Source organism: Odontomachus brunneus, unplaced genomic scaffold, assembly GCF_010583005.1.
Source record: "Odontomachus brunneus isolate Ranch 3 - 2012 unplaced genomic scaffold, Obru_v1 Obru_scaffold_147, whole genome shotgun sequence".
In the NCBI taxonomy this organism is placed as follows: domain Eukaryota; kingdom Metazoa; phylum Arthropoda; class Insecta; order Hymenoptera; family Formicidae; genus Odontomachus; species Odontomachus brunneus.
Window position 1 is genome coordinate 288,558 of NW_022639597.1, and position 17,451 is coordinate 306,008.

A 17,451-nucleotide genomic window follows, 5' to 3' on the forward strand; every position below is an offset into this window, starting at 1 on the left:
TTCGCCCTCTCTAGCCGTACTCATGACGCTTAGGGTGAATTCGCTACGAAGTCGGTGCCTCGAGCTCGGCTGGGCCGCTGCCGGCTGCAAAACGCTCCTTCTTCCGGATTGTATAACTCGGCGACGATTTAAGTGTGGCATTATCGTCGAAGGCTAAAGTCGGTGGTTATCCGCCGACTTTGTCCACCGCGAATTTAATCGGACACACGCTCTTTCCCATTCTTCCTTCCCCCTAGATGTCGTTTAATTGCGCTCCTGGTTGTTCGGCGCAGCGTTTCCGCAGCAAAATTAAAAAGAGAGGAGCGCGGCACGGCATACTCCTGCGCGGAATCAAGTGTCCGCCGCGACCGAGTATTTGCTCAGAACTCTCATCACATCTGTCATAAAAGATATTTTATCTTTTTCATATTTTAAATATACCCGCGTATGAGTTCGAAATTAAATTTCCCATCGGGAAATAAAACACGCGGTTGAAAATGACTCGAATTTATCGAAATTAAACGCAATATTCTACGATTCTTTCATACATATTTTGTCGTAATTCTCTAAGTAGACGCGAATTTATATGAGATGAAAACCGCACGTGTGCGCCGGCGAGTCCGCACGAATTGGAGTTTTCTTTCTTTCTTTTTTTATTACATTAGATAAATTATTTTTTAATTATCTCGGGGTATTACGACGATATCTACATTATTGGAACGTTACGTCGCGCACGTCAATGGCGGATTTTCATTACTGCAGCACAGCACGAGCTCCTGGTAATTCCACATCCTCCCGCAATTCCTTTCCACGATTTCATCATCGCAACCGGAGATACATAGCGGGCTCGGCAAAAAAGCTTCATTAGACATTCCGCGCGCACGTGCGAGGACGCGGTTTCGTGTACGTCGCGAAAGACACACGCCGTACGGTTGCGATGCGCGCGGTCGCTTCGCGCATTTACAGACGATAATTAATCGCGGAAGAGAACGCGGCTGAATCAAAGGAATCAAAGGAGCGAGTCGATTCGGCACGGATTATACAAGGGGCACGAATTTAATTTCCTCCCTCTGTCTGGCCGATATATACCAGCGGAGAGATTCGTAAGCGAACTAATTATTTTGCGAGCCGGCTTGCCGGATCGGCCGGATGAAGAAGGTAACGGAGAACCGCGCGCCCGGGAAAAAGCAAACGCGGGGAGGCGCCGAGAGAGAAATTAGCCAAGAGCAACGCACGCACGACGCACGGCTCTTCTCATGGAAAATTTATTTAACGTTTAAGCACGTTCCACGTCCCACATTTGCACATCGCGTTATTTTTTAACATTCTCTTCCCTTTCTTTCTCTCTCTCTCTCTCTCTCTCTCTTTTGATATGGGGAGAGGAGAGGAAACACAGTTATGGGATTTTCTATTTCCCGTCTATCTCGTCGGCGCGTGTTCGCGATACGCACGCAACCCTGCGGATTTGCGCTCGATGCGGCCCTGCCGGAGAACGGATGGCCGACCGAGCCGCGCAATAAGCGAAAGTTATTTTGCCGCTGCGAGGACGCGCGGCGAGAGGGCGGAGGCGGCTCGCGATAAGCGGTTATCGGAGTGTAATTCAATTACTGGATCTTCACAGTGCCCCAAGCACTATTGTCCCGTTTTTCCCCTCTCCTCCCGCCGGTCCCCGGGACCATCCTCCACCGACTTCGCCCGCTCTCGCACCCTCACATACCCTCACGCCTCCCCCCATCCCACATACACACACACACACACACACATACACGCGTACACACAGATTCATATATACAGAGCAGCGCATAGGCGCGCTGATTCGTTATCGCCCTTTACCCGCCACGACACAATGGCGTTAAACAGGAGATAACCAAACTGATATTGCGGGTCTACCCTCCGAGTTCATCGCGGTGACGACAACTTCGTTAACGTGGCGTGTGCGCGAGAGTGAGCGAGCGAGCGAGCAAGAGAAAGAGGGAGAGAGAGAGAAAGAGAAAACCGCCCACGCGCCCTTGATAATTAACCGATTAAATATATGCACGGGCGCTTTCGTCTCAAGTTATCGGCCGGCCGCGTGCGTGGTCTAATTAACAGAAAATAAAATTCTGCGGCGCGCATAATGGCACACACGTATCGATGTGCGCGGATATCGGATCGTTATCGGACACTGGATAACCGAATTAAACGGACAATCAAGGGGTGATCATGCAACGGATTGACGCATCGCGCCGCGGTCTCGCGTGCCGATACCATTTCTCGCCGTTCTTTCGAGTTACTGCGCTAATCGATACTTAAGTATCCTCAAACAGACTGGAAATTAATTTCATGGTCGTTATCACCCCCCAAATCAGCAGTTATCCAATTTGTACAAGGTGATATCGTGTCCTGATCATGTAACACAATATGACAATAAAGAGGGTATCAATGGTAAGCATTATTAATAATTGAAACTTTATTTAGCAATTGATAACATCGAAAACATTATCTTATCTCACGAACTAAACAAATGTTTGGCACCCTAACCCATCTGATTAGGACTAAAACTTCTAGTCGAGAAGTATCTTCTCCGTGACGGATCCGAGAGTCCATGACGCCACGGGATAATTGAGAAAACCAAGAAACGTCGGGAAATCGTATCGTAATAGCTCAAACACCGGTCAAGAGCGCGAACTTGAAAAATCCAAGTCAATTTCATGGATTCCACTCGAGCGGAAATTCCGAAGTTTGACGAGCACTTTAATATTACTGCGTATAGCGTGGGAAGATCGAAATGTATATAACCGCGCGCCGAAGAAAAACTTTCTCTTTGCAATTTTGGTCACGAAAGTAATCCGCGGGAAAGCCCTCCGTCAACCTTCCGTCCTGGTGCGCGAGCTCGCTCGTTCGCTCCTTCTCTCTTTGTGTCTCCTTCTTGTCCTCGTTTTATCCACTCCGTTGCCTTTTAGACAACACGATAGTGTTAAATGGAAGATAATCAAACTGATAGGTGCGCCTGCAGCCTCGACAGGTTACTGTCTGTTACCGTCGCAACTTCGTTAATGTAAGCGAGCTTCGGAGACAGCGAAAGTGTGTGTGTGTGTGTGTGTATGTGTGCGCGCGTGTGTGGTGTGTGTGTGTGTGTGAGAGAGAGAGAGAGAGAGAGAGAGAGAGAGAGAAAGAGAGAGATAAGAACCAAATGACGGAACGAGAGAAGGGAGACAGAGAAAGTCGACCAAAACTCGATGGCGCGAAACTCTTTAACGACTCTTGCTCACGACTCCTCTGCCACCACCATCAGAGCAGAGATGGTGCATGAGAGAGAAAGAGAGGACGGAACACTTAACGGCAGCCGGCGTTATATGCATATTCCTTGCTCGCAGCCCTTGGAGGGATGATTCGTTCGGCGGACCAGAATGTCTGCCGCCAAGTGTTTAATTCTGACACAGTGCGCTGGGGAAACGGATACCAGAAGAAGATGAAGGAGGATACTATCGTGAGGCACAAAGGGCGAAAAACGTTGAAAATGAAACGGACGTGTTCCACGGGCAAGAACAATTGTGCTCTTTGCGCGGCCCTCCTTTTTGTTGACTTATTTTCACGTCACGAATCACAAACGCTATAGCGAGGAGCATTGTGAAAATTGAATAATCGATTTAGAACGTGGAGCTCGCGCGAAACGGTTAATTGAATTGCGTGTCGGTCCGCTCACGCTTTCCGCCCTCGTTTTTAATAAGGCGTCCTGTTTATACGCGCCGCACGTCAAAATAAAACTAGGAGATGTTAAATAAAACAAAACGCAAACACAGACGCTCGAAACAATCGAAAGCATTCATTTTGAGCACTGTGTTTCAAAATGTTTCCATTTAACTGATAACAAACGTATCGCCGAACTTAAAATACGAAAGGGGATAATTTTTTTTTATATCAAAAGTTGTATAAACGTGCGCGATATACTCATGCTGGTGAGGAAAGCGAGTCGATTAAAAATTTGCATTGTAAAAAAAATGCCGATGAAAAATTCCCCGACGGGAAGATATCGCGGCATTTTTTTGCGACGTACTAATTGGCTAAAGGGGGCACGATGCTGGGCGGGCAACCAATTAAAAAGAGCTGAGCGAGGAAAAGAGCTGAGCGCGAAAGTTGCCTTTATAATCGATTCTCTCAAACGAACTCGGTAAGAGCGGAAAACTTAGGCGAGCTTGCCTCCTTTATTAATTATTAATTATCTCCTTCGCTTATTGATGCATTTTTGCATTAAGTCCTTTATCTCGTAACCACTCTTTCGTTGAAATGTACCTCGCCAGAGCGAGATAAATAAGTTTCATCGGAAAGGAACACACAACGTGTTGAGTGCGATATAGTTTCGGTATAGTTTCGGTTCTCCCTTCTTTTTGATCGCGCTGTGCACAGAGAGAGATGATCTCGCTCGTTGAATCGCTCGTTTTAATAACTAAAGAGTCATTAACTCGGCCGAGAAACGAGCGGATCGTGCAAATTATTCGGGAGACGTCTGTCACGTGTACACGGGACAATTTCCGAACGCCGAGCGTGCGGCAGCCCGACCGCTGTGCGAATACACATAGAGCGGTTTTTGCCCGGCTGTGTACGCGTGTATCACCTTTCCTAGGAGAGAAGTAAACAGCCTCTCTTCCTTCACGCAAACGCGCGCGCACGAACACCGAGGCGAAGCCAAACATTCCGGAACAATCGCCCGTTCCAATTACCGGATTCCGTAAGGTGTTACATTTTGATCAAGCGCGAGTCGCGGGACGGCGGGGGGACAATAAAAATTCGCCGCGCGAAATCCACCGCGTTTAATCGCACCCGTGTCAGCAAATGAACGAAACGCAGTTTCAAATTGAAATTAAATTGGATAAAAATCGGCAAGCGCAAGTACGAAAAACAGTAACCGTTTTTTTCCTCGCTTCGCCGATTTCTACACGTCACGCGCGCGCGCGTCGACGTCGCGCTGTTGCGCTTTAATCCAACTGTAGAAACGAACGAAAATCAAAATGCAAATACGCGAAGTATAATACCCTCTTTCATTTCTTTTTTTTCCTTTAGCCCCGTTCGCATGCGTGTACTCCGCGCTCGCCGCGTTACAATTCGCGGTAGTGTGCGTGTGCATCTGTTTGACCCAATTGTAAAATAAAGCAAAAATCAATACGCGCGGGAAGCGTTAGCTATTTTTCTCTATCGATTCGCTGTCGCTATCGCCGTTACTCGCGCCGAATCGCGGGATTGAACAACAGTCGTGTGCGCGACGAGAGAGGGCGACGATCTTCTTCGTCTTCTTAGCCGTGCACATTCTCGTGTCATTATCTCGTTCTCGCGCTATTCGAGCGATCAAATAGTACGCGAGAGGCTGTTTAAAATCCACCTGCCCCTCTCCTGCCCTTCCCACCGCCACTAATCGAATTATCGAGTTGCACAAAAGCGGAACGCACACCACCAATTTTCCTTCTCGCCCATCCATCTGTTGCATGCTGCGGCTATTATTATTTACTTCGACTCGGCCGCGAGATCATATGAAAGTTTCGCAACGATTTTTTCACCTCCGTCCTCTTTTCCTTCTTACCGATCAGGCACTAGCACAACGCCATTATTGTTGTTGCTGTTGCTGTTGTTGTTTTGATCCAACTGCAGCGTCGTGCTCGCGAATAACTTGTAGTCTAGCATGATTTTCTGCTGCTGTCGCATCGTCTCCGACTCGACGTCATTCCGCGGCGCAATTGACGTCTGCACGCACGGCTCGAACATATCGATCGGTACCCTTTGCCGAATTACACAATGTGTGCTGTAATCGATACAATAGAGAATAAAGAAAGAGAAAGAGAGAGAGAGAGAGAGAGAGAGAGAGAGAGAGAGAGAGAGAGAGAAAGAAAAGGCGAGAGAAAGAAAGAGAAGGCGAGAGAGACAGAGTAAAGAGAGAAAAATCGGCAAACATTTAATGCCGGTCAACGGCACCGATAACCGCCGCCGTCCAACGCTCGTTTCGCCACCCCGGCCGATTCGCCGCGACGGAATTTGAAATTCAAATTTTATTAACTGGCGAACCTCATCGGAGACAAAGAGTGCCCTGTTACGTTTAATTAATCCGGACGAACGCACTCGATGCGATATCGGCTGAGGTCGCCGCGGCCCGCCGTAAAGGACCTTCGCGACCGATCAATATTATCGAGGCAATACGCGCGTGTTAATGATAACGAGAGAGAGAGAGAGAGAGAGAGAGAGAGAGAGAGAGAGAGAAAGAGAGAGAGAGCACTTCGTAGCCGAGAAACGGATTTCGCGATCTTATTGCGCGTACTTCCTCGGTGCCGCGCTCGTTGCCGACGAGATGTTACGTTGAAGCGACGTCGAGCTACCGCGAGGCAACAAGCCGAGCGAAGAAACGGGGACGCCTGAAGGATTAATACGCGCGTGTCTCGGGCTCCCGGCATGAGCGAAAGCTCCGTAAACTCGACGATAATACAAATTTATCGGGCACAAGCGCCGACTTTGCCGCGCGTGAAATTTTTCCAAAGTGTTACACTTCAATTATCGGAAACATCATTAGTGTCAGCGATCGAGCCCGTCGTCCGTAAAGTCGAGTTACTGCGGAATAAGGGGACAAGTTATTATTGCTCACGGCGGAACGGGACCGTGCTGCTCTCGATGATCGCGAGATGTTATTCTCAGATACCGCGCGTATACGGTGCATTAACGAAGCGGTCGCAAATAAGCGGTGGCGACCGCGCGGCGAGCTCCGGGAAAGTCGACACGGTAAGCCGAACGAGCTTTGGACGTGGGGCTTTACGTTTTCAAATACGTTTTCTATTTACCGTGAGCAGTCGACTGGCGATGTCTGGGCCGTCCGGTGCGAACGCACGAATCTCGTGATAGAATTCGGGACGATCGAACGACGCTCGAGAAATGAAGACGATATACACAGAGAGTACGGCGGATGTGTCGCGAGGCTTGAGCCGTTCGAAAGTGTGTACGTCTCGGTTCGCGGCGCGAATTCGACTGTGGCAAGCTTGTGTGCGCTCGAGGAGCGCAAATCGCGACGAAGCGCGATACTGCCGACTAAGAACCGTGGATGAGACCGCGATAGCACATAAACATAAACATTCTCAATAACGTTCGACACAAATAGCTTTTAATGTTACAGGTAGCGTCTAGGTAACACCGTTGGGTGAGTTCCTCTTTTTCGTGAAATCAGAGAAGAGAGAAAAAGAAGAAACGTCATGGAAAAATTACAGTAGAAGAAATGCAGAGCTCTTCGATTTTACGGATATTTTTATATACTGGAAAAAAAATTATATTTATATATTTCATACAAGAAAAAATATTTCATATATATATATATATATATATATATATATAGAGAGAGAGAGAGAGAGAGAGAGAGAGAGAGAGAAGGTTTAAATCTGTCTTAAATTTCTCTTTTCGATTCATTAACGAATCACGCACAACGCGCGTGCTTACCCACGAAGATATTATCGATAAATCGGCGATACCTCTGGAACGGTAATAAACATTTTTGTTTCGATTAACGAATGTAATATATCGAGATATAGAAGATAAATCGAAAGCGCACGCGGAGCGTTTGGAAAAGGGGGATAAAACAGCGATAAAATCTATTTTATTATACACAGATTTGAGGTGGAATATAAAAGATGCAATCTTTTTTAACCTCTTTCGTCACGTTTATGTGAAAGATATTTTAACTATAGAACTTGTCGCGAGCAGAGTTACCAACTCGCAAATTTCGCAGATTCTTCTTTCCTTTTGTGTAAAATAACATCCGCAATGTGATACGCCGCGTCCTCGGCATCAAAACAGTCGACGAAAATGAACGAAATAGACGATGAAGAGAGAAAAGAGAGAGTTCCAAGGCCCGGGAAAGACAATGTGTTTAGTAGCGTCGCGCTGAAGGATACAGGAGTAATCGATATCGCGAGCCAAGTACCGATACTTGTGTCGTATCGTGCCATCGTAAAGCATCCTTACTCGAGCGTAATTTATCGACGGGCGCGCAAAAGTGGAACCGAAACACTCGCAGTTTTTATTGGCGCCGATATCGGATATGCCCTCGCGTCCCGCGAACATGGTGGAAGAATCTCTAGGAGATCGGCACGAGTGAGCGGCCATATTCCACTACAAAGCTGCCTCGAGGAGCGAGAAGAAGAAGCGGCGACGGCGGTAGCGGCGTCGAGGAGGTTCCGCGCGTAAACTGATATTCCGTTCGGAGCACCGAGGCGAGAAAAGCGTAGCCCGAGCTTAAGAGGCACAAAAAGGCGCTTTCCACCTTCGCGAAGTAAGCAACATCTCTCGGACTCGTTTCTCGGAGGAGATGGGAACGAGCGAGCGAAGGCTCGGGAGTTGGATTCAAGTACTGAGGAGCAAGTGGCAGAACGCGGAGGATCTTATTTACCGGTGAAGGAAAGAGAGAGGGAGAGAGAGCTAGTTTTTCCACGGACACATAATCTCTTCGCAGCCCGCGTTCGGCATTGTGTCGACCAACCACCCCGCGTCATATTTCATTCTGAATAACCACCGTCTCTTGACGCCATAGGCACATATTTCTCCGCTACCTTATTCCGTCTGTCAAAAAGTATTTCTCGACGCGAGTTGAATTGCCCGTTGCTACCCATCAACGTTTTCGTTAAAATCACGATCCTCTGCGTCACATCTTTTGCGTGTCATTATCTAAAAAATCGAAATTTCTAATACGCCTCTATATTAATCCCACAAATTTCACCAAACTTGAAAAATTAGACCAATAGAAAATATCGATGATAAGATGGCCATGCAACTGTTGATCTACGCCGAAAATGCGCGCCAAAATGTGATCGGTGTCGCGGCCTGACAAGGATGTACTTTGTAGGGAATCTCTCTCTCTCTCTCTCTCTCTCTCTCTCTCTCTCTCTCTCTGTCTCGTTACAGACCGATATTACTGCCCAAAATTCGGATCTGTTAGCAAAGAGTGTAAGTTTCGTGAACATCTTACCATTCGATAACTCGACAGTTACTGAAAAATTGTCGACCAGTCACATTCGTTTCTAGCTACGCGTTTCTCACTTCACTGTTAATTAATCCAGAAAACACATTTCCGCTTTTTGAATTATTCGACAATGGTTATCAGCGAAACAACAGATGTATAACTACATACGCATGCGACTGGTCGGATACTTTCGGTAACTATCGATCTATCGATAGTAAAGCAACCACGGACTGAGTGTACATGTCACTTAACTGTCGACAACGGTTGGAGAAAAGTGGGGTACAATTTTAATTTTTTGCTTCATGTCCTTTCCATAACTTAATCATTGCGTTCGAGTCGATGGGTACACATCGCGACGCGTATGCGTGTCAGTGTTTCAGTTATCATTTCCGTGGACTTTTGAAATATTTAATCGGGCTCTCGTCATGTTAATTAACAATCGAATCATATCTGCCCGAGTGTCAGTGTCAGTGCCATAAGGGAAAATCTGAAGTGCCGCGACGTAGCAGCCGAAGGCTAAAAAATGCTGCTTGCCGGGATGCGGGTACATAGCGACATACATCAGATATTTTCCAGGTGTGTCAAGTTACGGAATGTTTCGATTTTAACGGGTGTTTGACGAACTTACTGAGAATAAAGAGATATCCGAGTTGAAAGTTAGGCCGGCATTCATAGTTTGCCATCGTTTGACAAAGAATTAGTCTCATGAATCTTCAATTATTCAACTTGTATCTGCATTTATTTTATGCAACAAGAAATATTGTTTTAAACACAGCCGAATAATAGTGGAAGAAAATTAATCTGAATATTAATCATGCTCCCAATAAAAAATTAAACATAATTTGTAACTATGAATACCGGCTTTAGAATATAGAATATAGTATAAATTTTGCAACTGCTAATTTTTACATCTAATAATGCTACCTGGATCGCAAGTCCCGTCTTGTTAACATTTCCCGACGCTTTCCTTTCGCTTATGTTTATCACTGTTACACCAAATCGAAATTGAAATCTCTATTGATAAACAGCATTATTGGGTACATAACTGTTATCTGTGTCTTTACAGCTTCTTTTACCAGCTCTTTTAAGAACTCCGAATTCCATCGAGGTTTCCAACGGCGAAGAAAGAAAAAGAGAGATTATAAGAATAAAAATGTTATTTTGTTGATTTATCCATACTTTAATCTTTATTAAATTATTTAATATTTGTTTATCTTATGTGCTCTCTGTCTCATATATTCTGTCTGCAGTTGAATGCATGATTCAATCTATAATTGTACGATTATTATATTGCTCATCGAAATTGAGATTTAATATCAAATACAAGTATACAATAAAATCGAGATAATAAAATTTTAGATAATCCTGAAATAAGTCTTTCTGCAAGACTCAACATAGAAGAAACAACAGTAAGTGACACTGTTTGCAAACATCAAGGTAGGACAATAATCTGTACAGTATTATGCATTGAGATTCTTCACTAGTCCTTCAAGTTTGACAGAATTTGCAGAATTAATTGCAGAATCAAACTTTCAACTTGAGTACATATCGTTCTTCTCGGACGCGACAAGCGTGTCGGCAAGCCAGAGTCGGAAGAGTGTCGTCATTATAAATAATTACGGGCGCGCGGGCGTTAACAATAAAGTCGCATTGGAAACGAGCGCGCTTACATTTCGCGTTCTAAAGGAGCACGGCGGAAAGAAACGCGCGGATTCAAATAAGGACGCTGGAAGGAATTTAATTTTCGTGCCGCAGAGAGGAGACAAAGCGAACGCCAACAACGCGCCGTCGTTTGCATAAAAAATTGCATGCAAATTTTTTCATAGTGCACGCATTACGCCAGTGGTATTTCGAAGTCGTTGAGATAATGCGAATAAGATAATCGCTCGATCGAACAGGCAGATGGTCGCGTGAAATAGCGCTGGACGCGTACTTGAGGATTAATTACTGCGAAATATTTGCACACACGCAAACACCACCTGCAAAAAGTAGCGACGCAACTACCCCTTCGCTTTTCCGCGAGTAATTTCCGCAGTCCGGTACTTCCGCGTGGAAAGAAAAAAAAAAAAAGAAGAGAGAACGTCGAGGCGCGGGAATAAACTCCGAGGGTTCAACAGTTAAACGAGAGGCGGAAGCGGGCGACCGAAGTATGCGATCTCTTCCTCCGCCTCTCCTTTGCTCCTTATTTCGTCCCTCTTACCGAAGCACAGCTTCGCCTCTCGGCGAACTGGGTCTCGACGTACGTAATACGACATTCTCCCGCTTCAGTTTTTAGGCATTACGCGCGGCGCGCACTTGACTTCTTAACTTCTTCTTCTTCTTCTTCTTCTTTGGTAAAGTTCTCGACGGTGCTCGAAAGCGAAATAAGGGGGTTATAGGACGTTTTCATTACACAAAATGAGACGTCGTGTCCGCAGTGGATGTATGCTCTTCTCGAACTCGGCTCTCCATGAGTCGCGCTGTGGCCTTAATTGAATTATCCTTACATAAAGCGATACAATGTGACGGAGGAGAATTTTCATCGTTAAAATTGCACGCCCCGGCAATCGCGTGTATCGGTTTAATATCTGCACGACCGAAGAAATCCGTCGTAAACGTTTGAGGAAGTAAGAAAAAGCGAAAGAGAAGGAGGAAAAAACGAATGTTCGCGGTCGTCAGGCTTTTACTTAATTATCGTATCTCCCTCTTTGGAACGGTGGATTTTTGTGCCTGTCGGCGATGGGGAAGCTAAAACACCGGAACCGGATGGGGAACAACGCGGGCATCGAGCAACGGGAAGAAGGCGAGACGCATTCTCCCCGGTCGGGGAATGATGGAAGGACATCGCATCCGCCGACGATGGGGATCCGCTTTTTGCACGTAAGTTCAGCGAGAGCCCTTCGGCCGTACAACAGACTGCGCTGGCCCGAGCGCTAATTTAGAATTGCGGCCTTAGAGCTAGCGAGGATCCTCCTTTCCGAGGATCCCTCCTCCTCCTCCTCCTCCTCCTATTCCCGCCCTTCATCACCTTTTTCGCTCTTGCACTTTTTTCTTTCGCCCGGTCGACTATTTTCCTGTCCACCGTCGCGCTTGTCGCGAGCCAACTCGTTACAAAGGATGCTGCGTCGCCAAAGGGCGAACGTAAAATTGGCTCGAGGAAAAGTTTCGCAGACGCGATACCGTTTTGCCGAAGGGGCCGCGGGAACACGGCCCATTAACATTGGCCTGCGCGTCGCGTCCGCCCGACATTATCAGTGACGAGTAGAATTTTCTTTCCGTATCCCGCGAGAGACAACCCGACTACGATCTGAAGAAAGACAACACGCCCCGAGCGAGATATGATCGCTGGAGCGCGGAAGGGGGCGACTGAAATATCGTGAATCGAACTATCATTTTCACGCGACAATGTTCAGTCTCGTTTCAACCGCCATGATCGAGAGAGTTGGGAACTGTCGCCTGTTTCGGTCAATTAACTTTCCGACAGTGCGGTTTCATTCCTCCTGCAAACTGTCCACCGCGGTGCATTGTTATTAAACGACGAGCGCGAAATGTGAAATCAGGCATGAGTTGTAATTGGAAAGTCGTTGGGAACGGTCAACGAGAGGAAGCGTGTGCAACATTTTTTACCTTGATAAATTTTAGAATGCATCCGGCGTCCAATGGAGAAATTATTTTTACTAATTCTGCAAAAATATATTCTCTATTGGATACAGGATGCGTTTTGAAATTCACTGAAATAAAAGTGCCGCAACTTGCCATCCACCGACTACATGAAAAGAATATTATATATAGCTTTTTTCATAAAAAATGTAAATTCTTTTCAATTTTATCACGTTTCTAGTAGAGCGAGAAAATAGACTGACTATTATATCGGTCTTGTTAAAGAACATCAAGAATTTCACTAGAAACGTAGCAAATTTTTTAAAATAGCACATTTCAAATTCTAAAATACGAATAGCACACTGAGAGAAAAAATATCTAAAAAATAAAAAGATATTTATCCGACGGGGACTAATAACATACAAGGGTAGGTTGAAAAGTTTCGAGCCTGAATAAGAAAACAAAATTTTTGGGATTGATTTTCATTTATTTCTCAACATAATCTCCATTTAGCGTGATATATTTCCCCAACGATATTCTAAAAGCGATTATGTCAAACTGACAGGTTGATTTGTCAAGGTCCAAAATAGCCATTTACAGTTGATTTCATCGAAAATCTTTTTCCACCGAGCTATTTTTTGAAGTTGGAAAAGAGATAGAAGTCGCTTGGAGCTAAATCTGACGAGTATGGTGGATAGGCAAGCAATTCAAACTTTAATTCATTGATTTTAGCTTAATCACGGCACGAATTTTCACTTTTTCTATTTTTACAAACAATGCTTGAGGCGTTTACTTTGGCGAGCTATCAAACCAGTACTGAACAATTTATTCACTCGAACTTTAAAATACAAGCATATGAAGAATGAAATCATGCAACACTATTAAACATAGTAGAGTTATCTATACGTGAGGCCTGGAACTTTTCACCCTACCCTCGTATTTAAATCTAAATTGTTTTATATTCACAAGTAGAACCAACAAACGCTTTCATAAAAAGCTGAAGTTTTAAGAAAATATTCTCATATTTAAAAGATACTTTGTGTTAGTGCAAGTAAATATGTTATTAGTACCCACCGAATAAATATTTTTTATTCGTTAGATATTTCTTCTCTCTCAATGCACGCGTGAAATGAATAGGAAAATCATTTACTGCAGAATGTCGATCCACTTTTTCCTTCAAAAAAATTCCGTAGTAATTTTACCATAAAATTCTCTCCGCGTATACAATACAACTTTAACTTTTCGATCACGCACTGACCTGGTTCTCCTCCTTCTTTTTCCTCTCCTTTCTTGGAAAGGATAATACACGCGAAAGAGGCGAATGAAGCAATCTCGCTGTTTAGGCCGCGATCCAACGCGCGCCGCGGGGACCGTAACAAAGTTAGATAGGCTGTAAATTTCCGCTAAATTCGCCGACTAATTATTTACCGCGCTTATGCGCCGTCGCGCGCCGCGCGTTCCTTCTGGAATATGCAGCACCTGATTTATTGTATAATGAATGGAATCATAGAATAGTAATCATTCCGTGCGCGCGCGGCGACACGCCAACCCGTGCTCGTTACACATCGGACTACCACGGACGGTTACATAATTACGGGCGCGATTCAATTGTTGCCCTGTGAAATAATGCAGCGCGCGGCCTTGAGTACCTCGGGCCTATATGTTCGATCGGTCGTGTTAATATTCGAAGGCTATTCCAGAGGAAGTCGACGAGTGAACGAGCAAGCGAACGGCGACGTTTCGTTACGTGCATCATCGCGAGGAAACGATCGCAAAATGAACAAAGAACGGCGCGGAGGGAAGCAGACAGCGACAAAGCGCACAACGTCGGTGAATTTTGCCGGTCCGCGGGAGGGTGTAACTAGACCGTGGTTGATCATTTCGAAACGCGCGGTGACACGCAAACTCCGGCTTATTACGGAACTGCGGTGGACTGTTGCATAATTACAACGGAGTTTGTGCACAATGTAACGGGACCTCGAGCGAAATCGCGAGGTTTCGGAGCTCGATATTTCTCGTCGCGCATTCGCGTTACGCGCACTCCGCCGCGCGCGCATTAAACTTATTTATTATTATAATTACATATATTATACATCCATTATTATATATACACACAAGGCTATTATATATAAATATAAAAATTATATATAGTAGTATGTAATATTGTAAATTATTATTATTGCACATTTCGAAACGAAAATGCGCGCTCTGGGTTGAACAACCGGGGAATATTTCACACTCGGACGCCCCGCTATAAACGATCGATTTATCCCGATAGGCCCATGGAGACTTCATCAAGTCGTGAATGAAGTGCATGTTGGTGCTCCAGTTACGTATCGATAAACATTGCAACAAAGTGGAAAGCTCGGGTTACATCGGGACGTTATTGACAATATAGTGCGCGTTGAGACTCTAAGATAATATCAGATAATACAATACAATATGCACGAGAGAAAAAGAGAGAGAGAGAGAGGAGGGAGGAAGAGGGAGAGGGAGAGAGAGAGAGAAAGCTAAAGATATCTCAGAGTATGCTACCACACAAGCGCAATGCCGTAAAGTATTAATATTTCAGCGCTTCTTGGAGAGAACGTTCGGTACCTCGTTACGCGTATGATATACGACGTTTCGAGATCGAGATCAAGCGAGAGAGACGCGGAACAGAGTCGGATCCTCTACACAATGCACTTTCGTAAATGTTGCAGATACCGTAACGCGGCGGTGAAAGCGAGTGCGGTTATACGGCAAAACCCTTCGTATTTGCACGACGCGATAGCGGGGACGCATTTCGCGCAGGGTATCAACGCGAAAAAAGACGGCACGACTCTCGGCGGGGAGGGAGATGGGAGGGAGGACACAAACGCATTCGATTAATTACGACGCGGACGTTTTCGAGTCGTAAAGCAAATAGATTCGTCCCTGGCGGTATTCGGCCCTGCCGTGCCGTGCGGCGCAGCGCAGCGCGACGCGGCGCGGCGCGCACCGCGGCAAAGCCCGGTACGTGTAAAGCCGGCGAACAATGAATAATATTGCGCCTGTTTGCATTTCATCGCGCTCGCACACATTACTAACGCCCGTCTGAACCGGTCCGGTCTTTTCGATAGGGCGGCCGTGCGGCCGGACGGGAAGGGGACGGCGGGGTGGTGTGAAATTGCGGGGGTCGGACGGACCGCCGGGCACTCAAGTAATAACGAAATTGACGCAGGAAACGCGGCCGCGGGTTCGCACAGCCCGCTCGTTCGCGTCCGCGCTTATGTAAATGCGAGTGATATGTAGCGGTCGGTGTAGACCAATTAATTTGCTCGGTGCATAAACGCGCGGCGTGCACGGGACTGCTCTTCTCGCCGACGATGATCGATCGATTTGCATACGTTACGTTTGCGAGCGCGATCGGTGGACGCGCGGCATCAAAGAGTGATCTTGCAATTTCTCGCGAATTTCTCGAAACTTTTTCTCTGCTCTTTCTGTCTCTCCCACGCCCATCACCCTCTTTCTGTCTCTTTCTCTCTCTCTCTCTCTTATTCTCTTTCTCTCTATCCCTCGCGTTCCCCGCTCTCGTTTCAGCAGGGAAAAAACAATATTTATCCTCGCGGTCTTGCGCCGACTGCAATTAGGCACGATCCGGCCGTTCGGCCGCGACTCCGCGGGTATCACGCGCGGCCGTTTAATCACGCGTCGTTTCGTGCATTAAGTAAATCCGATTACCGTACAATGCCGCGCAAATTCGATTCCACTGCTGCCGCAACGTAGGAAAATTAATGTACGCCACCACCCGCCGGCCCTCCGACCGAACGTTCGCGCGGTAGCGGCAGCAGTAGCGGGTCGTCGGCACGTTCGACGTGACACGAAGGTAACTGCTGGCGCAGAGGTCGGGGGTTTTTCTCCGTTTTTCCCGCTTGCCAAGTAGGTCTCGGTCCGCCATCTCCCTTTCTCCTTCTCCTAGTCGTTGTCGAAGACAACGACGACAACGGCGGCCACTGTCTTCCTCACTTCGCCGGCGAGCAATTCGCGCTCTTGCTGCTGCGAAAAAAGGCAAGACCGTCTTCGTAGTCGTACGGCACGACGGTGAAGACGGGAAGCGGGAGGAGTCTCGGTAGGTGCCCCCTTATTTGCAGGGGCTTAACGATAGATCCGTTTCGCGAACGGAGCAAAAGGTAATTTACATTCAATTCAGGAAATCCCAGATGTCTATTGGCTAAAGGACCGGCCCGGAGAAGAATACCCGACTACCTACATCGGATATCCGGTATCTGCATAATTCTGGCTCCGTTCTTTCTATTCCGCTCCGGACACCGTCGCCGCCGCCGCCGCCGTCGTCGTCGTCGTCGGTCGTCGCCGTCGTCTCCGCACCTCCTTCATCCCCCGCGACTCTCTCCTTGCCTCCTTGCCGTCCGTCTCTTCGCTTTTCATTGAATACGATCGAACGTTCTCCTCCGGGTTGCCTACAGCTTCTCTTACAGTTACCTCCGCGCGCTTCTTCGCTGCCGGATCTTATCGTCGGCCTGAGGACTCACCCCGATTTAGATCGAGACTGTAAACGTTCGATCGTCCCCACCTCCACCTTCCGTCCCGATGCCGGGGGCTCGATCGGATCCGAAGTACACGCAATTAAAGTTTCAATCCCCCTCCGTCTTAATTTACCCCCAGACGGTCGGGTATCGGGCCACTCTCTCTCTCTCTCTCTCTCTCTCTTCCCCTCCCTCTCTCTCTCTCTCTCTTTCCTCGTTGGACGGCACCGGAAAGTGCATGGAGGAACGACGACCCCAAGACACTTCCATTCAAATGTTTTCGCTCGTTCGTCGGCCCCTTCTTCGAGGCAGATAGAGATCCTCTCTCATCGTCTCGTATCCTTCGCGCTGTGCACCTCCTTTTACTCCGTCTCTTGAGGGATTTTATCCGCCGAGGTGCGGAAGCTGCCTGGCCGGCGGAGATGT

At 46.8% G+C, this 17,451-nt stretch overlaps 1 protein-coding gene across 20 annotated transcripts in view; it reads right to left on the reverse strand.

Moving 5' to 3' along the window:
- The window catches only part of LOC116850500 (CUGBP Elav-like family member 2), a 561,960-nt gene that overhangs the window by 225,382 nt on the left and 319,127 nt on the right, over positions 1-17,451 (reverse strand). The window contains exons 1-2 of one of the 20 annotated variants that reach the window (XM_032828846.1): positions 6,777-7,246; positions 5,534-5,752 (exon numbers count right to left, since the gene is read on the reverse strand). The exons of the other annotated variants lie outside the window; for them this stretch is intronic. Coding sequence (XP_032684737.1) covers positions 5,534-5,715 — 182 coding nt within the window. The 5' untranslated portion in view covers positions 5,716-5,752; positions 6,777-7,246. Of the gene's footprint in view, positions 1-5,533; positions 5,753-6,776; positions 7,247-17,451 lie in introns of those variants that run through there. 20 annotated transcript variants of the gene reach the window in all.